Below are 18451 nucleotides of genomic sequence, written 5' to 3'. Positions count from 1 at the left end.
AATTACCAGTAAAAGTATGGAATTTGGTACCCATCCCTAACTACGTGAGAGGAAATATGCACATAACACAGCTGAGCAGGACATAAGAGAAGCTTGAGAGCTGCAAATTATAGGGGCTATAAAACATATTTTTGACAAAACTGTACGAATTTTGACTAAATCCTCCATGAAGGAGCTGATAATTGCTCCCAAACACAGAACGCCCTTTAATCCAGAGAAAGAATGCAGTTGAAATGGACGACAGACCTTGAGGTACTGTTGAAGCAGAGACAATTTCAGCTTCTTGGTGCTCTGGGAATCATCAGGATCCTGCATGATCCGCTTGCGCACAACGTCTCGCGTGAAGATGCCCACGCTGTTCTGGCTTTCGGCGCCGACCGGTTTCCCGTCTCGGAAGAACTCCTGCGTCAGCTTGTACACCTAAAAGTGGGGGCGAGCGTAGACGGGAAGTCAGAAGTCTGCAAAAGAGGGAAGGATGGATGTGCAGACTGCGGCGATAGAGCGAGGTCGACGGCCCCTAACCTTTGGGTCAGCGGACCCAAGGAAGTGAAACCATAGATATTTTTTTCCATGAGAAAGAACAAATACATAATCAATCAGTTTGATTAATAGTTTACTAGACGATTTTATGTTTTTTGTGTTTTTTGTTGAGCACAAACAGTCATAAAATGTGAAGAATAGGCCGGGTACCTTTTTACCGATCCTGTACCCATTCCCGGTACTTGGGAATCGATGCCGGTACTTTTGTGTTGTTTCTAATGTCACATTTAATATACTATATATATATATATATATATATATATATATACAGTATATCTGTGTATATATGTATTTTTTTTCCAATAACATTTCTGAGTATCATTTGCAAGTATTATACAGTAGACTTTACATACACTTGTGTTTCGACTGCTGTGTGTCTTTACCATGAGGCTGAATACAGTCTTATGTTGCGCCTTACAAAGTGTTGACACTGTAAGTATTGTAGTTATTACTAGTGGGTGTCAAACATACTGCCCACGAACAGGTGGAATTTTTGAATGAAAGCAACCGCTGTTTTAAAAGTGTCCACTAAATGTCGTAATAGCAATTATTTGTATCTTTGCAGATTATGCTCCATATGTAAAAAAATAAACCACATGATGTTAATGCACAAGTTGAGGAAAATGAGCAAACTGCATAAATAACATCCTGTAATTTGATTTTGATATTATTTTTTTATCTTGATAGATTGAAAATTAACACCAGTGAGTGGACTGATGAACATTATCACATAATTTTTTCATAACGTATAAATAACGAAAAAACAAAAGGTCGAATACTATTAACCGCAACATGTAAGTGTAAAAAAAAAAACATTATAATTTGTACATTTTCAGAATGTGCTTGTTCTATTTTTAAACAAATTAAAAAACAATTTGAAAGTTGTCTTTATTTTTACGTTATCTTGCTGTGATTTTACCAGTCCAGCCCACCTGGGAGTAGATTTTTTCTTAATTTGACACCCCAGATTTAAATAAAAGTAAATGTTTTTTATTATTTGCGCACGTGTTAAATGTGCAATTTCAATGTTGATGATGTGCATTTATTATGACAAAGGTTAGGCCGAGCAGAAAATGTGTTTATTTCAACAATTTTCCCTCAAAATATGCAGTGAGAATACAAAGTGTGTTTTATCCGATTACTCGATTAATTGAACAAACTAATCGATATATGACTCGATTACTAAAATAATAACATGCACATGCTGACCATTCTGCAGCCAACGCCGCTAAAACAGATCCTTTCGGTTAGAATTTAAAAAGTCAGCCAAAGGATAAAAAAAAATCCTACTTTGCTCAAATCAATCCCTGATTTTAGTCAACATATTTTTGTTTTAAATGCCAGGCTGCTGTTCCTTACACAGCCAAGTGGAGACATCCGCCAAGTTCAGTCGTTTACCCACACAAGTTTGATTATTTCTTGTCAAGTTGTTTTGGTGTTTAGATTTATTTTTTTAAGTCTCCCTATGGCAAAAACAATACAAGCCTGTGTGTGCGTGCATCTCCAACTGCTTTCCCAGATGCAACACCATGAAAGGGTACTAATCATGCACACACACCATCATGCTCTCCTAGTCACTAAAATCTTGTCTCTTCAAATGGCCAATTGTGCCCTTGTTGAAATGAATAAGGTGCTTGGAGCAGGGAGAAGGCTATGGTATGATTGTTGGTCCTTGTGTACAAAAAAAACATTGTATCTGGATAAAAAATTTTCCAAAACGTATCATAAGCAGAATAAAACACTCATAGTATTGCTCATGAAATAATTATGTAATTTTTTTAGGGATTTTCCTTTGTTTTTTTTTATTCTGACGATTCCGATCATCCATGAGCGAGACCGGCCGATACCAACATCGATCACATTTATGATGAGATTTATTGACAATATTTCAACTAATTCCTTATTATATTTTGTCACCAACAACTATTTGATCAAAGCAAAGTCAACAGTACACTAAACAAAAGTAAAACCTACAATACACTCCTCATTTGTGTCCAGGGAATTATTCCCTGAGTTTGTTAACATTAAAGCAAAGTTAAGGTACCAATAATAATTATCACACACACACTAGGTGTGGCAAAATTATTCTCTGTATTTGACCCATCACCCTTGATCACCTCCTTGGAGGTGAGGGGAGCAGTCAGCAGCAGCGGTGGCCACGCCCGGGAATCCTTTTTCGTGATTTAACCCCCAATTCCAACCCTTGATGCTGAGTGCCAAGCAGGGAGGTAATGGGTCCCATTTTTATAGTCTTTGGTATGACTCGGCCGGAATTTGAACTCACAACCTACAGATCTCAGGGCGGACAGACTAAGAAAAACAACACAATTTTGAAAAAAAATTTAAATATTGCTTTAATCATATACTGATACTACCCCTGCTATCAACGCAACCAATTTATGGATCGATCCGGCATTATCCTACATGTTTATTCCGAAACTTGTTTCTTGGTGTTGTTTAAAGGCCTACTGAAATGAGATTTTCTTATTTAAACGGGGATAGCAGGTCCATTCTATGTGTCATACTTGATCATTTCGCGATATTGCCATATTTTTGCTGAAAGGATTTAGTAAAGAACATCGACGAGAAAAGTTCGCAACTTTTGGTCGCAATAAAAAAGCCTTGCCTTTTACCGGAAGTAGCAGACGATGTGCGCGTGATGTCACGGGTTGTAGGGTTCCTCACATCTGAACATTGTTTACAATCATTGCCAGCAGCAGCTAGAGCTATTCGGACAGAGAAAGCAACAATTTCCCCATTATATGAGCGAGGATGAAAGATTTGTGGATGAGGAAATTTAGAGTGAAGGACTAGAAAAAAAAAAGTAAAAAAAAAAAAAAGGCGAGGGCAGTGAGAGTGATTCAGATGTTAATAGACACATTTGCTAGGATAATTCTGGAAAATCCTGTATCTGCTTATTGTGTTACTAGTCTTTTAGTGAGATTATAAAGTACCTTCAAAGTCGGAAGGGTGTGGCCACGGGTGTGTTGACCCAGAGTCCCTGAGGGAAGCCATGCAGCTGCAGCAAGACAGAAGCTTCGCTGATGTCTCCGGTAAGAGCTGAGTTATTACCACAATTTTCTCACCGAAAACTGCCGGTTGACATTTGGTCGGGATCCATGTTCGCTTGACCGCACTGATCCATAGTAAAGCTTCATCTTTGGGAATTTTAAACAAGGTAACACCGACTGTGTTTGTGTGGCTAAAGGCTAAAAGCTTCCCACCTCCATCTTTCTACTTTGACTTCTCCATAATTAATTGAACAAATTGCAAAAGATTCAGCAACACAGATGTCCAGAATACTGTGTAATTATGCGATTAAAGCAGACTACTTATAGCTTGGATCGGGCTGGAAAATAATGTCCGCTACAACCCGAGACGTCATACGCACGCGTCATCATACTTCGCGGGAAATTTTACATTTTGTAAACTAAAAAGGCCGTATTGGCATGTGTTGCAATGTTAAAGGGAAACATTATCACCAGACCTATGTAAGCGTCAATATATACCTTGATGGTGCAGAAAAAAGACCATATATTTTTTCAACCGATTTCCGAACTGAACTCTAAATGGGTGAATTTTGGCGAATTAAACGCCTTTCTTTTTATCCCTCTTTTTGCGATGACGTCAGAACGTGACGTCTCCGAGGTAATACATCCGCCATTTTAATTTTCAACACATTGCAAACATTGGGTCTCAGCTCTGTTATTTTCCGTTTTTTCGACTATTTTTTAGAACCTTGGAGACATCATGCCTCATCTGTGTGTTGCCGGAGGGTGTAACAACACTAACAGGGAGGGATTCAAGTTGCACCACTGGCCCGAAGATGTGAAAGTGTCTGCGCTAGACCCCCATTGAATGTGCCAGAGTGTCTCCACATTTTACCGGCGATGACAGACATGGCACAGAGATGTATGGATAACCTGCAGATGCATTTGCAACGATAAAGTCAACGAAATCACAAAGGTGAGTTTTGTTGATGTTGACTTATGTGCTAATCAGACATATTTGGTTGTGGCGTGACTGCCAGCTAATCGATGCTAGCATGCTATGCTAATTGACACTAACATGCTATTTACCGGCGGTGCTAAAGCAGACATGGCACAGAGATGTATGGATAACCTGTAGATGCATTTGCAACGATAAAGTCAACGAATTCACAAAGATGAGTTTTGTTGATTTTGACTGCCAGCTAATCGATGCTAACATGCTATGCTAATCGATGCTAACATGCTATTTACCGGCGGTGCTAAAGCAGACATGGTACAGAGATGTATGGATAACCTGCAGATGCATTTGCAACTATATTACGTTTCCTTCCACCCACCTTTAATGCGAAAAAAACACTTACCAATCGACGGATTTAAGTTGCTCCAGTGTCAGGAGATGCGAAAGTCCTGATCGTTTGGTCCGCACATTTTACCGGCGATGCTAACGCAGCTATTCGGCCATGCTATGGCTACGAATAGCGTCAATAGCTATTCGCTCAATAGCTTCAGTTTCTACTTCAATACTTTCATACTCCAACCATCCGTTTTAATACATGCGTAATCTGTTGAATCGCTTAAGCTGCTGAAATCCGGGTGTGAATCCGAGCTAATGTCACTATATCTTGCTGTGCTATTCGCCATTGTTTGTTTACATTGGCAGCACTGTATGACGTCACAGGGAAATGGATAGTCGCATCGCAAATAGCAAAAATCAAGCACTTTAAAGCTTTTTTTAGGGATATTCGGAGACTGGTAAAATTTAGAAAAAAACTTCAAAAAATACAACATGCCACTGGGAACTGATTTTTATTGTTTTTAACCCATTTGAAATTGTGATAATGTTTCCCTTTAATATTTCATCATTGATATATAATTTATCAGACTGCGTAGTCGGTAGTAGTGGGTTTCAGTAGGCCTTTAAAGTTAATTTAGCGGTTAATTTTGCTGTTAGCTGCTCTTGGCCTGTTCTCGGTGTTTAACATGTTTAGTGTCGTCCCCCGTCAAGATACTAAGAAATGCAATGGCCGTGATTATTACCTTGACTTACACACAATTTTCATGCTAGCCGCTTGTCAGCCGGGGGACTAAGAATAAATACAGCGTCAGAGAGAGGAAATCAGCGTTTGTGATCAGCATTAAATGGCGACCACATCCATCCATCCATTTTCTACCGCTTATTCCCTTTTGGGGTCGCGGGGGACGCTGGCGCCTATCTCAGCTACAATCGGGCGGAAGGCGGGGTACACCCTGGACAAGTCGCCACGTCATCGCAGGCCCAACATAGGTAGACAGACAACATTCACACTCACATTCACACACTAGGGCCAATTTAGTGTTGCCATTCAACCTATCCCCAGGTGCATGTCTTTGGAAGTGGGAGGAAGCCGGAGTACCCGGAGGGAACCCACGCATTCACGGGGAGAACATGCAAACTCCACACAGAAATATCCCGAGCATGGGATTGAACCCCTGACCTTTGTATTGTGAGGCAGACGCACTAACCCACCAAAATCGTCCGCTACTGATCGGCCTTATTACAGTGAAACTTGCCAAGGGACATGTAACCAAATATTAACATTGCTGTATGTATACTTTTGACCCAGCAGATTTGGTCACATTTTCAGTAGACTCAAAATAAATTCATAAAAGAACCAAACTTCATGAATGTTTTCTTCTGACCAACAAGTATGTGCTCCAATCACTCTATCACAAGAAAAATAAGAGTTGTAGACATTATTGGGAACTCAAGACAGCCATGACATTATGTTCTTTGCAAGTGTACGTAAACTTTGGACCAGGACTGTAGCTTGCTCCTCCAGCAGAAAGGGTCCGTGAGTTATCAAATTGTTTAGAAATCACGGTTTTACGATCATTTTAATTTAATTCCTTAGGAATTTTACTGTCGTGTATCTTTAATACCGGTAACTAGTTGTAATGGTTAACTTATTTTTACATTTGCCTAAGCCAGGGGTGTCCAAACAGAGGGCCGCACACAAAAAAATTAAGTATGCGGGGGCCATTTTGATATTTTTCATTTTTAAACCATAACATAAATATATGGATTTTTTTTTTTTATCCTTAGGGCTCCTGGGGAGCATAGAGGGTCTCAGTCAGTAAAATTTTAAAAATAAATCAAATTATTATGATAATTTTTTATTTAATGCTTACAGTAAATCTCTATATCAACTTGAGGTTGATATAAAATAAAACAAATACGTTTTTATGCCTTTTCTGTCAAAGACAACTTTGTTTTTTATAGTAAAACTGAAATATGCAGTATTTAGATGGATAGATAGATAGTACTTTATTGATTCCTTCAGGAGTTCCTTTATTTAGCAATTAAAGCTCTCAAAGATCAATAATGCAGGACACCATTGATTTTAATTATTTAATATTTGAGTAATCCAGTGAAAAGTTAAATAAAATCCTATTAAATATATTTGAGATCTGAAAGGTTCCCCACTCATAAAGTGATACATTTTTATTCGTTTTTTTTTACTTTTAACACTTAAATTTCAAGATCAACTTCCGATATATCTGTCGATTTTAAGTTTGAACTATTATTCTGATTGTTTTATGCTCTTTTGTCAAAACTTTGATGTTTTCATATGGCAACCACACAACATATGCAATATTTTTTCCTCATAAAACATTTTAAAGTGATAATTGTTAAGTAATAATTCATTATAACATATTTTTTGGTCCTTTTTTTTTTTTGAGCAATGGAAAAAAAAAGAAAAAGACAAAAGGGGAAAAAAACTGCCCGCATGGCAGTTTTGTGTCAACCTTGCCACTTTTTCTCATTAGATTTCACCTCATTCCACTTTTTTTAAATGTTTTTTTATTTATTTTTGCAATACTATCAATTTTGCAATTTTTGCAGAATGTGTGGCAGGTCGGTAAACCATTAGTAGCTGCGGGCCGCAAATGGCCCCCGGGCCGCAATTTGGACACCCTTGGCCTAAGCGCACTGAGTCAAAATAGAATGCCATGAAGTTTTAATTTCACCCAACTTTCCAACCATTTGATTTTAATTTAGGCGGTGGATGAATCTTTTTTAAAGATGAATAAAAAAAGGGCCGATTATGTAAGTAAGTGAAACAGCGCAACATGAAAGCGATGGAAGTCATGCTGGAAAATGTGCAACTTGTGTCCTCTCACCTCATTATAGAGGTCACTGAACTCCTCCACCAGATGCTTGGGGACCCGCTTCCCCACGTCGGTCTGGTAGAAGGCAACGCCGTTCTTGCTGTACTGGCTGAGCCGCCCCACGCTCGCCTCCCCATCTTTGCGCTCCAGCAGCCCGTTGTCCGCCGCCAGGTGGTACACCGGGTTCCCATTGGCTCCGTGGATCCAGGTGGCTCCTAGCTCCAAAGCTGCTTCACCTAGAAAACACGAGAAAAAAAAAGTGTCAAAGCGCTTTGAGTACCTTGAAGGTAGAAAGGCGCTATACAAGTACAACCCATTATTATAAAAACATTGTTAGAGAAGGCAAATATTGGCACCTTTTTTTTTTTTTTTTAACTGATCGGTGATCTTTACCGCAGCTGTATTCACAGAGTGTCACTTTTTCCATTTTGTGATGTTACAGCCTTATTCGAACTTGTAATACATCGATTTTTGTCCTCAAAATTCTACACACAGTACCCCATAATGACAATGTGATTTTTGTATTTTATTTTGCAAAATTATCACTAAAATTTGAGAGCAAGCTGCAACGGAAACAGCTAAGATATTAATCCTCACCACTATGCCGGAAAATAAAAGGTTCATTCCACGTAACATTATTACTGGACGAAAAACAATTGCTAAACATGTTACAAACACACACACACACACACACACACAGACACATTCAGCAGGGTGACACAGGAAGCAAAACGCTAAAGCTTTAACCTTCCGGAGTCATGACGTTTTGGTAACGCTATATTATAAAAATATAACGCTATATTATAAAAATACAGACGTTTTGTTAACGCTATATTATAAAAAAAAATAAAAAACAATTTACAAACACAAGCTATGGGATGACGCATTTACTTCCGGGGTCATGTTTCCTCTTATGTCATCCCATAGCTTGTGTTTGTAAATTGTTTTTTAAATTTTTTTATAATATAGCATTAACAAAACGTCTATATTTTTATAATATAGCGTTATATTTTCATAATATAGCGTTAACAAAACGTCTGTTCTAATCATGACCCCGGAAGTAAATGGGAGGGGGGAGGTTTTTGTAGGAAGAATAAATTTGGCGTGACAGCCCATTAAAAATAATACACTAATTTAGAAATGTTATTTGATACACATACAATACTTTTGTGCGAAAATGAATAAGGATTATGTTTCTTAACTAAATTGTCAATAACATTTAAGAAAAAAATCACCACTTTAGTCATAATTTTTGCGCTTAAACTTTTCTATGACTTTAGCGCCAGACTTCTTCCGTTTGATATTGTCTGTACCGCCACAAGTGGTGGAAAAGTGTATTACAACTGAGTACTAGAGAAACAGATATTTTTGGCGACTCTCCAGGGCAGGGGTGTCAAACTCAAATACAGAGTGGGCCAAAATTTTAAATGGAACAAAGCCACGGGCCAAGGTTGAACAAATGAACCTTTTAATAGGGACCCAAACAAGTTTTGCATTAAATATTGAACAAGCAAGGCTTGTATAACTTTAGTGACATGCAAAATCCAGTTTCAAATAATAATAATAATAATTAAAAGAATATCAATGGCATATCAAATAAATTGTTAATAAAAATGCTATGTCTTTTTTTCTATTTGCAATCTTCTGAGGTAAATATAATTTTTTTTCCGCAGGCTAATAATACATTTGAAAATAAAATAACATTAATGAATGAACCAAACATTCAAGCCTTGAAGTAGCAAAAGGAAATGCATGTATAAAACGTTAATTATTGGTCAGTTTGATGGAAGTTTCCCTGAAGAGTTAGTGCTGCAAGGGTTTCTGGGTATTTGTTCTGTTGTGTTACGGTGCGGATGTTCACCCGAAATGTGTTTGTCATTCTTGTTTGGTGTGGGTTCACAGTGTGGCGCATATTTGTAACAGTGCTAAAGTTGTTTATACGGCCACCCTCAGTGTGACCTGTATGGCTGTTAACCAAGTTTGCCTTGCATTCACTTGTGTGTGTGTGTGTGTGTGTGTGTGTGTGTGTGTGTGTGTGTGTAAAAGCCACAAATATTATGTGACACGCTGTTAGTATGGAAGAAAAGCGGACGTGACGACAGGTTGTAGAGAACGCTAAAGGCAGTGCCTTAAATGCACGCCCCCAATATAGTTGTCCAGGTGGAAATCAGTAGAAATTTGGGAGAATGGTTGCCCCGGGAGATTTTCGGGAGGGGCACTGAACTTCGGGAGTCTACCGGGAAAATTAGGAGGGTTGGCAAGTATGAGTATTAGCGGTGAATGCAGTGTTACAGCGGCGGGCCAGCTCTAATGGTAAATTGATATCGCCTTAAGGGCCAAATTAAATTACACAGTGGGCCAGATTTGGCCCGCGGGCCAGAGTTTGACACCCATGCTCTAGGGGTGCTCGCAGCCCAAAAATGAGCCCTGGCCCTATGGTTAAGAAACACTGCTTTAATGTAAAGTAAGGGTGATCGATCCAGATAGCGATACTATTGATATCTCATTCAACCCTTTTGCAAGCCTCGGCCCAAAAACGAGCGTTACATGTGTTCCATTTGTGATATGATGGTTCAATTTAAAGGTTAGCAGTCAGAAGTTTTTTTGTTTGTTTTTGTTTTTTTTAAATTGCAGTGTCTTTGATTGGAACATTGTTGAATATAATAAAAGTATAACATTTCATCTTAGGAACTGTTTCGGCTCTTGTTATAACTGCTATTTTTGTTAACCAATTGATATATTACTTTGCTTTTTCCGTGAAAACCAATTGAATCTAATTTTTTAGCTTTTTGTGTCATACTGCTCGGTGTGTGTGTGTGTGTGTGTGTGTGTGCGTGTGTGTGTGTGGCATGCTTAGCCATTCATTTACCTCTAGTACTCCAGTGATAATGTTACGTGAAAGAAACCATTTATTTTCCGGCATAGTAGTGAGGGTTGGTATCTTACAAGCGGTTTCCTGTTGATGGAGACGCGTTTCTGCAGCTTTCGCTCAAATTTTAGTAATAAGTTTGCAAAATTACGAAAAATAATCATAATGTCATTGTGGGGTATTGTGTGTAGAATTTTGAAGATAAAAATATTTTTCGCCATGGTGGGGAGGATTAGTATCTCAAATCCGAGCCGGTGTTCTGGCAAGACATGCACCCTCCGAGAATATCTTCAAGTTTTGCATGTGTGTAACAAGGAATATGAAAATGTAAGTGCATCCATTTTGAAAGAATCTTTCACGCGAGTACAATCTTTGGCGTGTAAAGCCAGGGACACGGCCGCAGTAAAGATCTGTCGGACTTGGCTGGTCAACAGCCAAACGTCAATTTGTTGGAAAAAAAAAGGCAATTATCAGCCCTGATTTTAAGGACATTTCCTGTTTTTCAGACTGTAAGGCACACCTAAAATCCTTTAATTTTCTCAAAAATCGACAATGCGCCTTATATTTGGGTGCACCTAATGTACGTATTATTCTGCTTGTGCTTACCGACCTCGAAGCAACTTTATGTGGTACAATATGAAATAAGTGTGACAAGTAGATGGCAGTCACACATAAGAGATACGTGTAGTCTGCACGCTGACTGATGCCTGTTCAATAAATGACCCTTACAAGTACAAGTTAGCAAGCAACACCAAAACTATGATGTTCCATTGAGAATATAAAAAATTACACATAGCGCTCAAAAATCTGTCAAAATGTTTTAGTACAACTCTGGTAAGCTACGAAGTTGCACTGCTCGATGGAACACTGGGCATTACGGCTACCATAGTCAGACGTACTGTGCTTCAACATAGCTGTATTATTAAGCTGTGTGTATAAGAACCCCAAAATGGCACCTATTAGGAGACGTTACCGGGCATTTTGTTTCGCAATATTATGCAAAACCGAAGTGTATTTTGGATCTACATAAGTCCCGAACATATGCGCAGGTCCACCATTGTAGTCCAAGGTCAATAAGCTACCCTTTTCTCTATCCTCTTGTTGTGGGGCATTCATCTTCCGCTGTTACTATTTCTAATAAAAATTTGGGTAAAATTCTAACTTTTATTCGTCAGTAGACCCGCTATGGAAGCATACAAGATTAAATAAGTGTAACCGGTAGATGGCACTCACACATAAGAGATGCGTGTAGTCTGACCATGAATTGATTAACGTGGACCCCGACTTAAACAAGTTGAAAAACTTATTCGGGTGTTACCATTTAGTGTACTAAACTGCAATCTACTAATAAAAGTATCAATCAATCAATGCAGGCTGACTGATGCCTGTTCAATAAATGACTCTTACAAGTACAAGTTAGCAAGCAACACCAAAACGATGTTCCATTGAGAATATAGAAAATTACACACAGCGCTCAAAAATCTGTCAAAATGTTTTAGTACGACTCTGGTAAGATACAAAGTTGCACCGCTTGATGGAACACGCAGCTTTACGGCTACCGTAGTCAGACGTACTGTGCTTCAACATACAGGTATTATTATGCTGTGTGTATAAGAACCCTGATGGCACCTATTAGGACACATTATCGGGCGTTTTTTTGTTTTTTGTTTCACAATATTATGCAAAACTGATGTGTATTTTGTAGGGGTGTAACGGTACGTGTATTTGTATTGAACCGTTTCGATACAGGGGTTCCAGTTCGGTGCGGAGGAGTACCGAACGAGTTCCACACGAACATATAAAGTAGCCGCCTATGCTTTGATTGATTGATTGATACTTTTAGTAGTAGATTGCACAGTACAGTACATATTCCGTACAATTGACCACTAAATGGTAACACCCGAATAAGTTTTTCAACTTGTTTAAGTCGGGGTCCAACGTTAACGTCTTAACAAGCTGCTCCGCTCCGTTTTGCCTCTGTCTCCTGCACAGCACCCTGCATTGTCCCTCCCACACAACCATCTGATTGGTTACAACAGTAGCGATAACAAGCCAATCAGCAGTGCGTATTCAGAGCGCATCTAGTCAGCGCTTCAGCGTCGAGCAGATAGGCGTTTAGCAGGGGAGCAACGGACTCTCCCCAAATTATGCTAAACACTTCCAAGTCAACTACTTTCTAAACATCACTATGAGCCTGTTGACCTTCTACAAACAAACTGCAGTTCAGGTCACTCACAGTCCTGGCTTTAGGTGAAAGCTAGTTAGCTTTAAGCGTAACGTTAGCTCATTTTGCTGTGTGTGTGTGTGTGTGTGTGTGTGTGTGTGTGTGTGTGTGTGTGTGTGTGTGTGTGTGTGTGTGCGTGCGTGTGTGTTGAAGCAGCAAAAAAAGGACATTATGTTAAATGAAGAGTTTCTGTATGTGATAGTGTATATAATAATTTAAGTGCATCATAAAGCCTACATGAACTCCTTGGTGTTCAGGGATGAATCTCTCTCCTATTGCTACTGTACTATTTTTCAGCTATAGTTACAGTAATTATTAGTAATTAAGCAGCCTAGTTTTGAATGGCAGGGTCCCTGCTGTCACATGTTGATACAAATATAACATTTACATAATAAAAAAATCAACTACAGGCTTCCCCAATGCTGTAATAAATGAAGCATGATGAGTTGACTTGAAACTATTTAATGTTGCACTTTTTATATGTGGAAAAAAAGTTGTGTCATTTTATTTAATCTAAGCAACAACTTTAGGCAGTTTAATGTGGATTAATGTAGTAAGAATTATTATAGTTTTCCCAATGTTAAAAGGATCAAGCCATTGTTTACAAATTTGGGAAATAAATAACCAAAAAAATGTATATTTTGTTGTTTTCTTACTGTGCCGAAAATGAACCGAACCGTGACCTCTAAACCAAAATGTTTGTGTACCGTTACACCTTTAATATTTTGGATCTGCATAAGTCCCGAACATTTGCGTGCCTCCGCCATTGTAGTCCAACACCGGAGTCAATAAGCTCCCTTTTCTCTATCCTCCTGTTGTGGAGCATTCATCCTCTGCTGTTGCCATTTCTAATACAAATTTGGGTACAATTCTAACTTGTATTTGTCAGTAGACTCGCCACGGAAGCGCTAAAAACTACCAGTACAACACCGATGACGTGGAGATGACACTGTCGAAATGGAGGCACGTACATAAGACCACACACCCTGAAGAGACGGCCATAAAGCGACTTGAAGAAAGGTCTGTATAACATAATCCATGCGACATTTTGACAAAAGAACCACCATTACATGTTATGTAGACCGCAAGGAAGTGTTTTAGATGTAGAAAAAAAGTCCTAACATGACCACTTTAAAGCGCCCTAAAATCTGGTGCACCTTTTGTTTGAAAATAGACCTGGGCAGTGCGCATTATTATCCGTTGCGCCTTAGGGTCTGAAAAATACAATAGTGTTTATTTCAGTTATTTGCAATAAAACATTTTCAGTTCTATAATGTATTGTCATCGATTGGGACTCTAAATCGGATTGGATCCAAGGACAAAAATGTCGGGACATTCCAAGTTGTTGTTTGGATGGATGGATGTTTTTTTTTTTTTGTTTTTTTTATCAAAAACAAAAAAGTTACAAAGCCACAACATTACAAGCACAGCTTGCAAGGAAGGTTTATCTTTAGAGGTGCTTTAAATCAGAGCAACAATCCAAAAGGAGTCTTATACCTTTTCAAATCATGCCATCATGGAAAACAATGTGATCACTTTATCCGGCACGATTAACTGGACTGACTTCTTTTTTTTTTTTTTTTCTCACCGTGCGTAACGCTCTGAACTCTGCCACCGATGTGGTCTAAGGCCTCTAGGACTGTGACATCTGTGAAGCCCCTCTTCAGCAGGACCTTGGTTGCGGCGAGGCCGGCCAAGCCAGCACCGATCACGACTATTCGAGGCTGCCGAGGAGTGCGCGGGCCGCGAAGTAGAGGATCATCAGTGCCGTCTGAGGAAATTTCACAACTTTGCATGCCGTCCAAGCTCCTCTGCAATGTCGACTGCGTGGAAAAAGAGAAGGTGGGTCAATTAATTAAGGAAGCAGCCACGCTGACTCGGCAGGGATAAACAACCACACACTGCTGACCGCACAAACAAACGCAATCTGTTATATTTAGTTGCATGTGCAAGACGGCATTCCGTGTTGTGGTTGCAAACACTAAATGCACCCAAAATACACCCAAAATTTGGTCTATAAAAACAAGGAAGTACAGTAGTACCTCAATTTACAATAACGTTTTTTTTTTACTTTTTATGAGTACCTTAGCTTATGATATTTTAAAACATGAGCTGTTTCTCCGCTAATTTTTATGCTTTAAGTTGTGAGCAAAATGTGAGTAATTAGCCTCCTCGACACTGGTAGTGGTTACAGCAGGGGCGCTCACACTTTTTCTGCAGGCGAGCTACTTTTCAATTGACCAAGTCGAGGAGATCTACCTCATTCCTATTTATAATTTATATTTATTTATTTATGAAAGAGACATTTTTGTTAACAAGTTAATTGTGTTTAATGATAATACAAGCATGTTTAACACACATAGATTCCTTTCTTTCATGAAGACAAGAATATAAGTTGGTGTATTTGATTCTGATGACTTGCATTGATTGGAATTAGACAGTGGTGTTGATAACGTCCGCATTTTCAAATGGAGGAAAAAAAAAGTCCTCCTTTCTGTCCAATACCACATGAAAGTGGTTGGATTTGGCATCTCATTTGTCCAACTTGCATACTCGTTTTTAAACACTTTGTTATGAGAGTAGCATATGTGTGTGGCCCTTTAATGTCTGGCAGCAGGTGAGTGACGTCAGTGAGTGTGCGGGTGGGCAAGAAAGTGAGAAAGCGGTCGCTGAGGGCGGGGGAGAAATACATTGGCATCAAACGCCGTAGCTTGCGAGCTTGTGCACGCTAGCTTTCTGAGACTCTTATTTTGTTAGCACAGACAGGATGAAACAGGTCTTTTATGGTGAAGACAGGAACTGTGCTGTCGGTCTTTAGAGTTTTGACAGTAGGTACGGAGTCTCTAGAAATAAAATGTGTTTCTCTGCGTCCGCCCTGTTAGTGATTTTTTTCTTAAATATGAGCTCGCAGCAGCCAGCGTCATCTCACAAGATCCTCGGGTGCCGAGAATGTCAAACAACTGACGAAAGTGAAGTCTTGGTATGATTGATGATTGCTCATTTTTATGTCTATTTTTTAATGCCTGGCTTGAGATCGACTGACACACCCTCCGAGATCGACCAGTCGATCGCGATCGACGTAATGGGCACCCCTGGGTTAGAGTGTCCGCCCTGAGATCGGTAGGTCCTGAGTTCGAACCATACCAAAGACTATAAAAATGGGACCCATTACCTCCCGGCTTGGCACTCAGCATCAAGGGATTCACCAAAATGATTCCCGGGCGTGGCCACCGCTGCTGCTCACTGCTCCCCTCACCTCCCAGGGGGTGAGGGTGATGAATCAAAGTCAGAGAATAATCTCTCCTCACCTTGTGTGTGTGACAATCATTGGTACTTTAACTTTAAAGGGGAACATTATCACAATTTCAAAAGGGTTAAAAACAATAAAAATCAGTTCCCAGTGGCTTGTTTTATTTTTTGAAGTTTTTTTCAAAATTTTACACCTCCCGGAATATCCCTAAAAAAAGCTTTAAAGTTCTTGATTTTCTCTATTTGCGATGCGACTATCCATTTCCCTGTTACGTCATACGGTGCTGCCAATACAAACATGGAGGTTACCACAGCAAGATATAGCGACATTAGCTCGGATTCAGACTCTGATTTCAGCGGTTTAAGCGATTCAACAGATTACGCATGTATTGAAACAGATGGTCGGAGTATGGATGCAGATAGCGAAAACGAAATTGAAGAAAAAATTGAAGCTATTGAGCGAATAGCTATTGACGCTATTCGGCCATAGCATGGGTGTACCTAATGAAGTGGCCCATAGCATGGCTGCCTTATTAGCATCGCCGGTAAAATGTGCGGACCAAACGATCAGGACTTTCGCATCTTGTGACACTGGAGCAACTTAAATCCGTCGATTGGTAAGTGTTTGTTTCGCTTTAAATGTGGGTATCTAGTTTCAAATGTACATACAACTAGCGTAAATAGCATGTTAGCATCGATTAGCATAGCATGTTAGCATCGATTAGCTGGCAGTCATGCCGTGACCAAATATGTCTGATTAGCACATAAGTCAACAACATCAACAAAACTCACCTTTGTGATTTTGTTGACTTAATCGTTACAAATGCATCTGCAGGTTATCCATACATCTCTGTGCCATGTCTGTCTTAGCACCGCCGGTAAAATGTGCAGACACTCAATTGGGGTCTGGCGGCAGATTTCTTGCCAGTGGTGCAACTTGAATCCCTCCCTGTTAGTGTTGTTACACCCTCCGACAACACACCGACGAGGCATGATGTTTCCAGGGTTCCAAAAAATTGTCGAAAAAACGGAAAATAACAGAGCTGAGACCCGGTGTTTGTAATGTGAAAATGAAAATGGCGGGTGTGTTACCTCGGTGACGTCACGTTCGGACGTCATCGCTAAAAGACCGATAAACAGAAAGGCGTTTAATTTGCCAAAATTCACCCATTTAGAGTTCGGAAATCGGTTAAAAAAATACATGGTCTTTTTTCTGCAACATCAAGGTATATATTGACGCTTGCATAGGTTTGGTGATAATGTTCCCCTTTAACTGCACCCGGTCTTTACTCACTAACATTAGCTTTTAGCTAGAGATGAATATATCTTACTTTTCCAGCCATGGGAAGGAAGAAAGTGAGTGCAAATTAAATAAATAAATCACTCAAAAACATGACTGACTGTGTAGTCTAGATGCCGAAGCACTTACAGAAGCCAAGCACTGCTAATCTGCACCATACTGAAGCTGAACAAGTCTAACACCAGCCAAGGATGTTAAAATAAGAGCTAAAAAGTGGACATTTATCCATGAAAATATGGAGGAGCTGCTGATTGTGTGTTTGACAGAGAAGCACCTGGAAGGAGATGATGTAAAAGTCCACTCAACAAGGTGAATGCTGTACATTATTTTTACATTATTTCATGGCTCTGCATGATTAGTCAACAATAAATTGACATGAACATGCATGGCCGATAAATAGGATTCTGGTCCGATTCTGATCAATGTTTTTAATTAGTGCATTAAAGGAACCGCAAGAGGCTGAAGTTTTTTGTACTTTTTCTTGAGTGACAGATGTGTTCGCTAATCAGAATTCTATAGAGCCTCGCGTTTCTTCGCCTCTCGCTTCCAACGGGGTCTCACTCTGTGCACGGCTCTCAGCACCTGAACATGTTTATCGTATTTTCCGGACTATAAGGCGCACTTAAAATCTTTTTTTTTTTTCTCAAAACTCGACACAGCGTCTTATAACCCGGTGCACCTCATGAAAGTAATATGTTTGGTTGAGCTCACCCACCTTGAAGCTATTTTATTTGCTACATAGTGCAATGATAAGTGTGACCAGTCAAAGGCAGTCACACATAAGAGATAAGTGTAGCCTGCACTATGATGGGTCTAAAGAAAACAACACCAACATTTTAGAGGTTCCATTGAAAATACAGAACATTACACACGGCGCTTAAAAATCTATCAAAATGTTTTAGTATGACTGGTAAGCTATGAAGCCTCACCGCTTGATGGATTGTCGGCACATTAAACATAGGTAAGTATTATGGTGTGTGTTTTAGGTGAGACATATTATCTGGCGTTTTGTTTTGAAATACTATGCAAAAGTAACTTTTCTTGCCTTCTGGTACCTGCTGATCTGTATTTGGGATCTGCATAAATCCTAAAAACTTGCGCCCCCCGAAGCCGAAGTTGATAAAAGCTTC

The 18451-nt window shown here is 39.5% G+C and overlaps 1 protein-coding gene across 3 annotated transcripts in view; it reads right to left on the bottom strand.

The window, feature by feature from the left end:
* Window positions 1-18451, bottom strand: part of smox (spermine oxidase) — a 59589-nt gene that overhangs the window by 26698 nt on the left and 14440 nt on the right. For 2 of the 3 annotated variants that reach the window (XM_061912136.1, XM_061912145.1), the window contains exons 2-4: window positions 14361-14595; window positions 7692-7915; window positions 247-420 (exon numbers count right to left, since the gene is read on the bottom strand). In XM_061912136.1, the coding sequence (XP_061768120.1) occupies window positions 247-420; window positions 7692-7915; window positions 14361-14568 (606 nt within the window). In that variant the 5' untranslated portion in view covers window positions 14569-14595. The remainder of the gene's footprint in view (window positions 1-246; window positions 421-7691; window positions 7916-14360; window positions 14596-18451) is intronic. The other variant, XM_061912154.1, reaches the window with a different exon arrangement.

This window comes from Nerophis ophidion, linkage group LG01 (genome assembly GCF_033978795.1).
Source record: "Nerophis ophidion isolate RoL-2023_Sa linkage group LG01, RoL_Noph_v1.0, whole genome shotgun sequence".
NCBI classification, from domain to species: domain Eukaryota; kingdom Metazoa; phylum Chordata; class Actinopteri; order Syngnathiformes; family Syngnathidae; genus Nerophis; species Nerophis ophidion.
The sequence above is the reverse complement of the archived record's forward strand: the minus strand, read 5'-3'. Positions and strand labels throughout refer to the sequence as shown.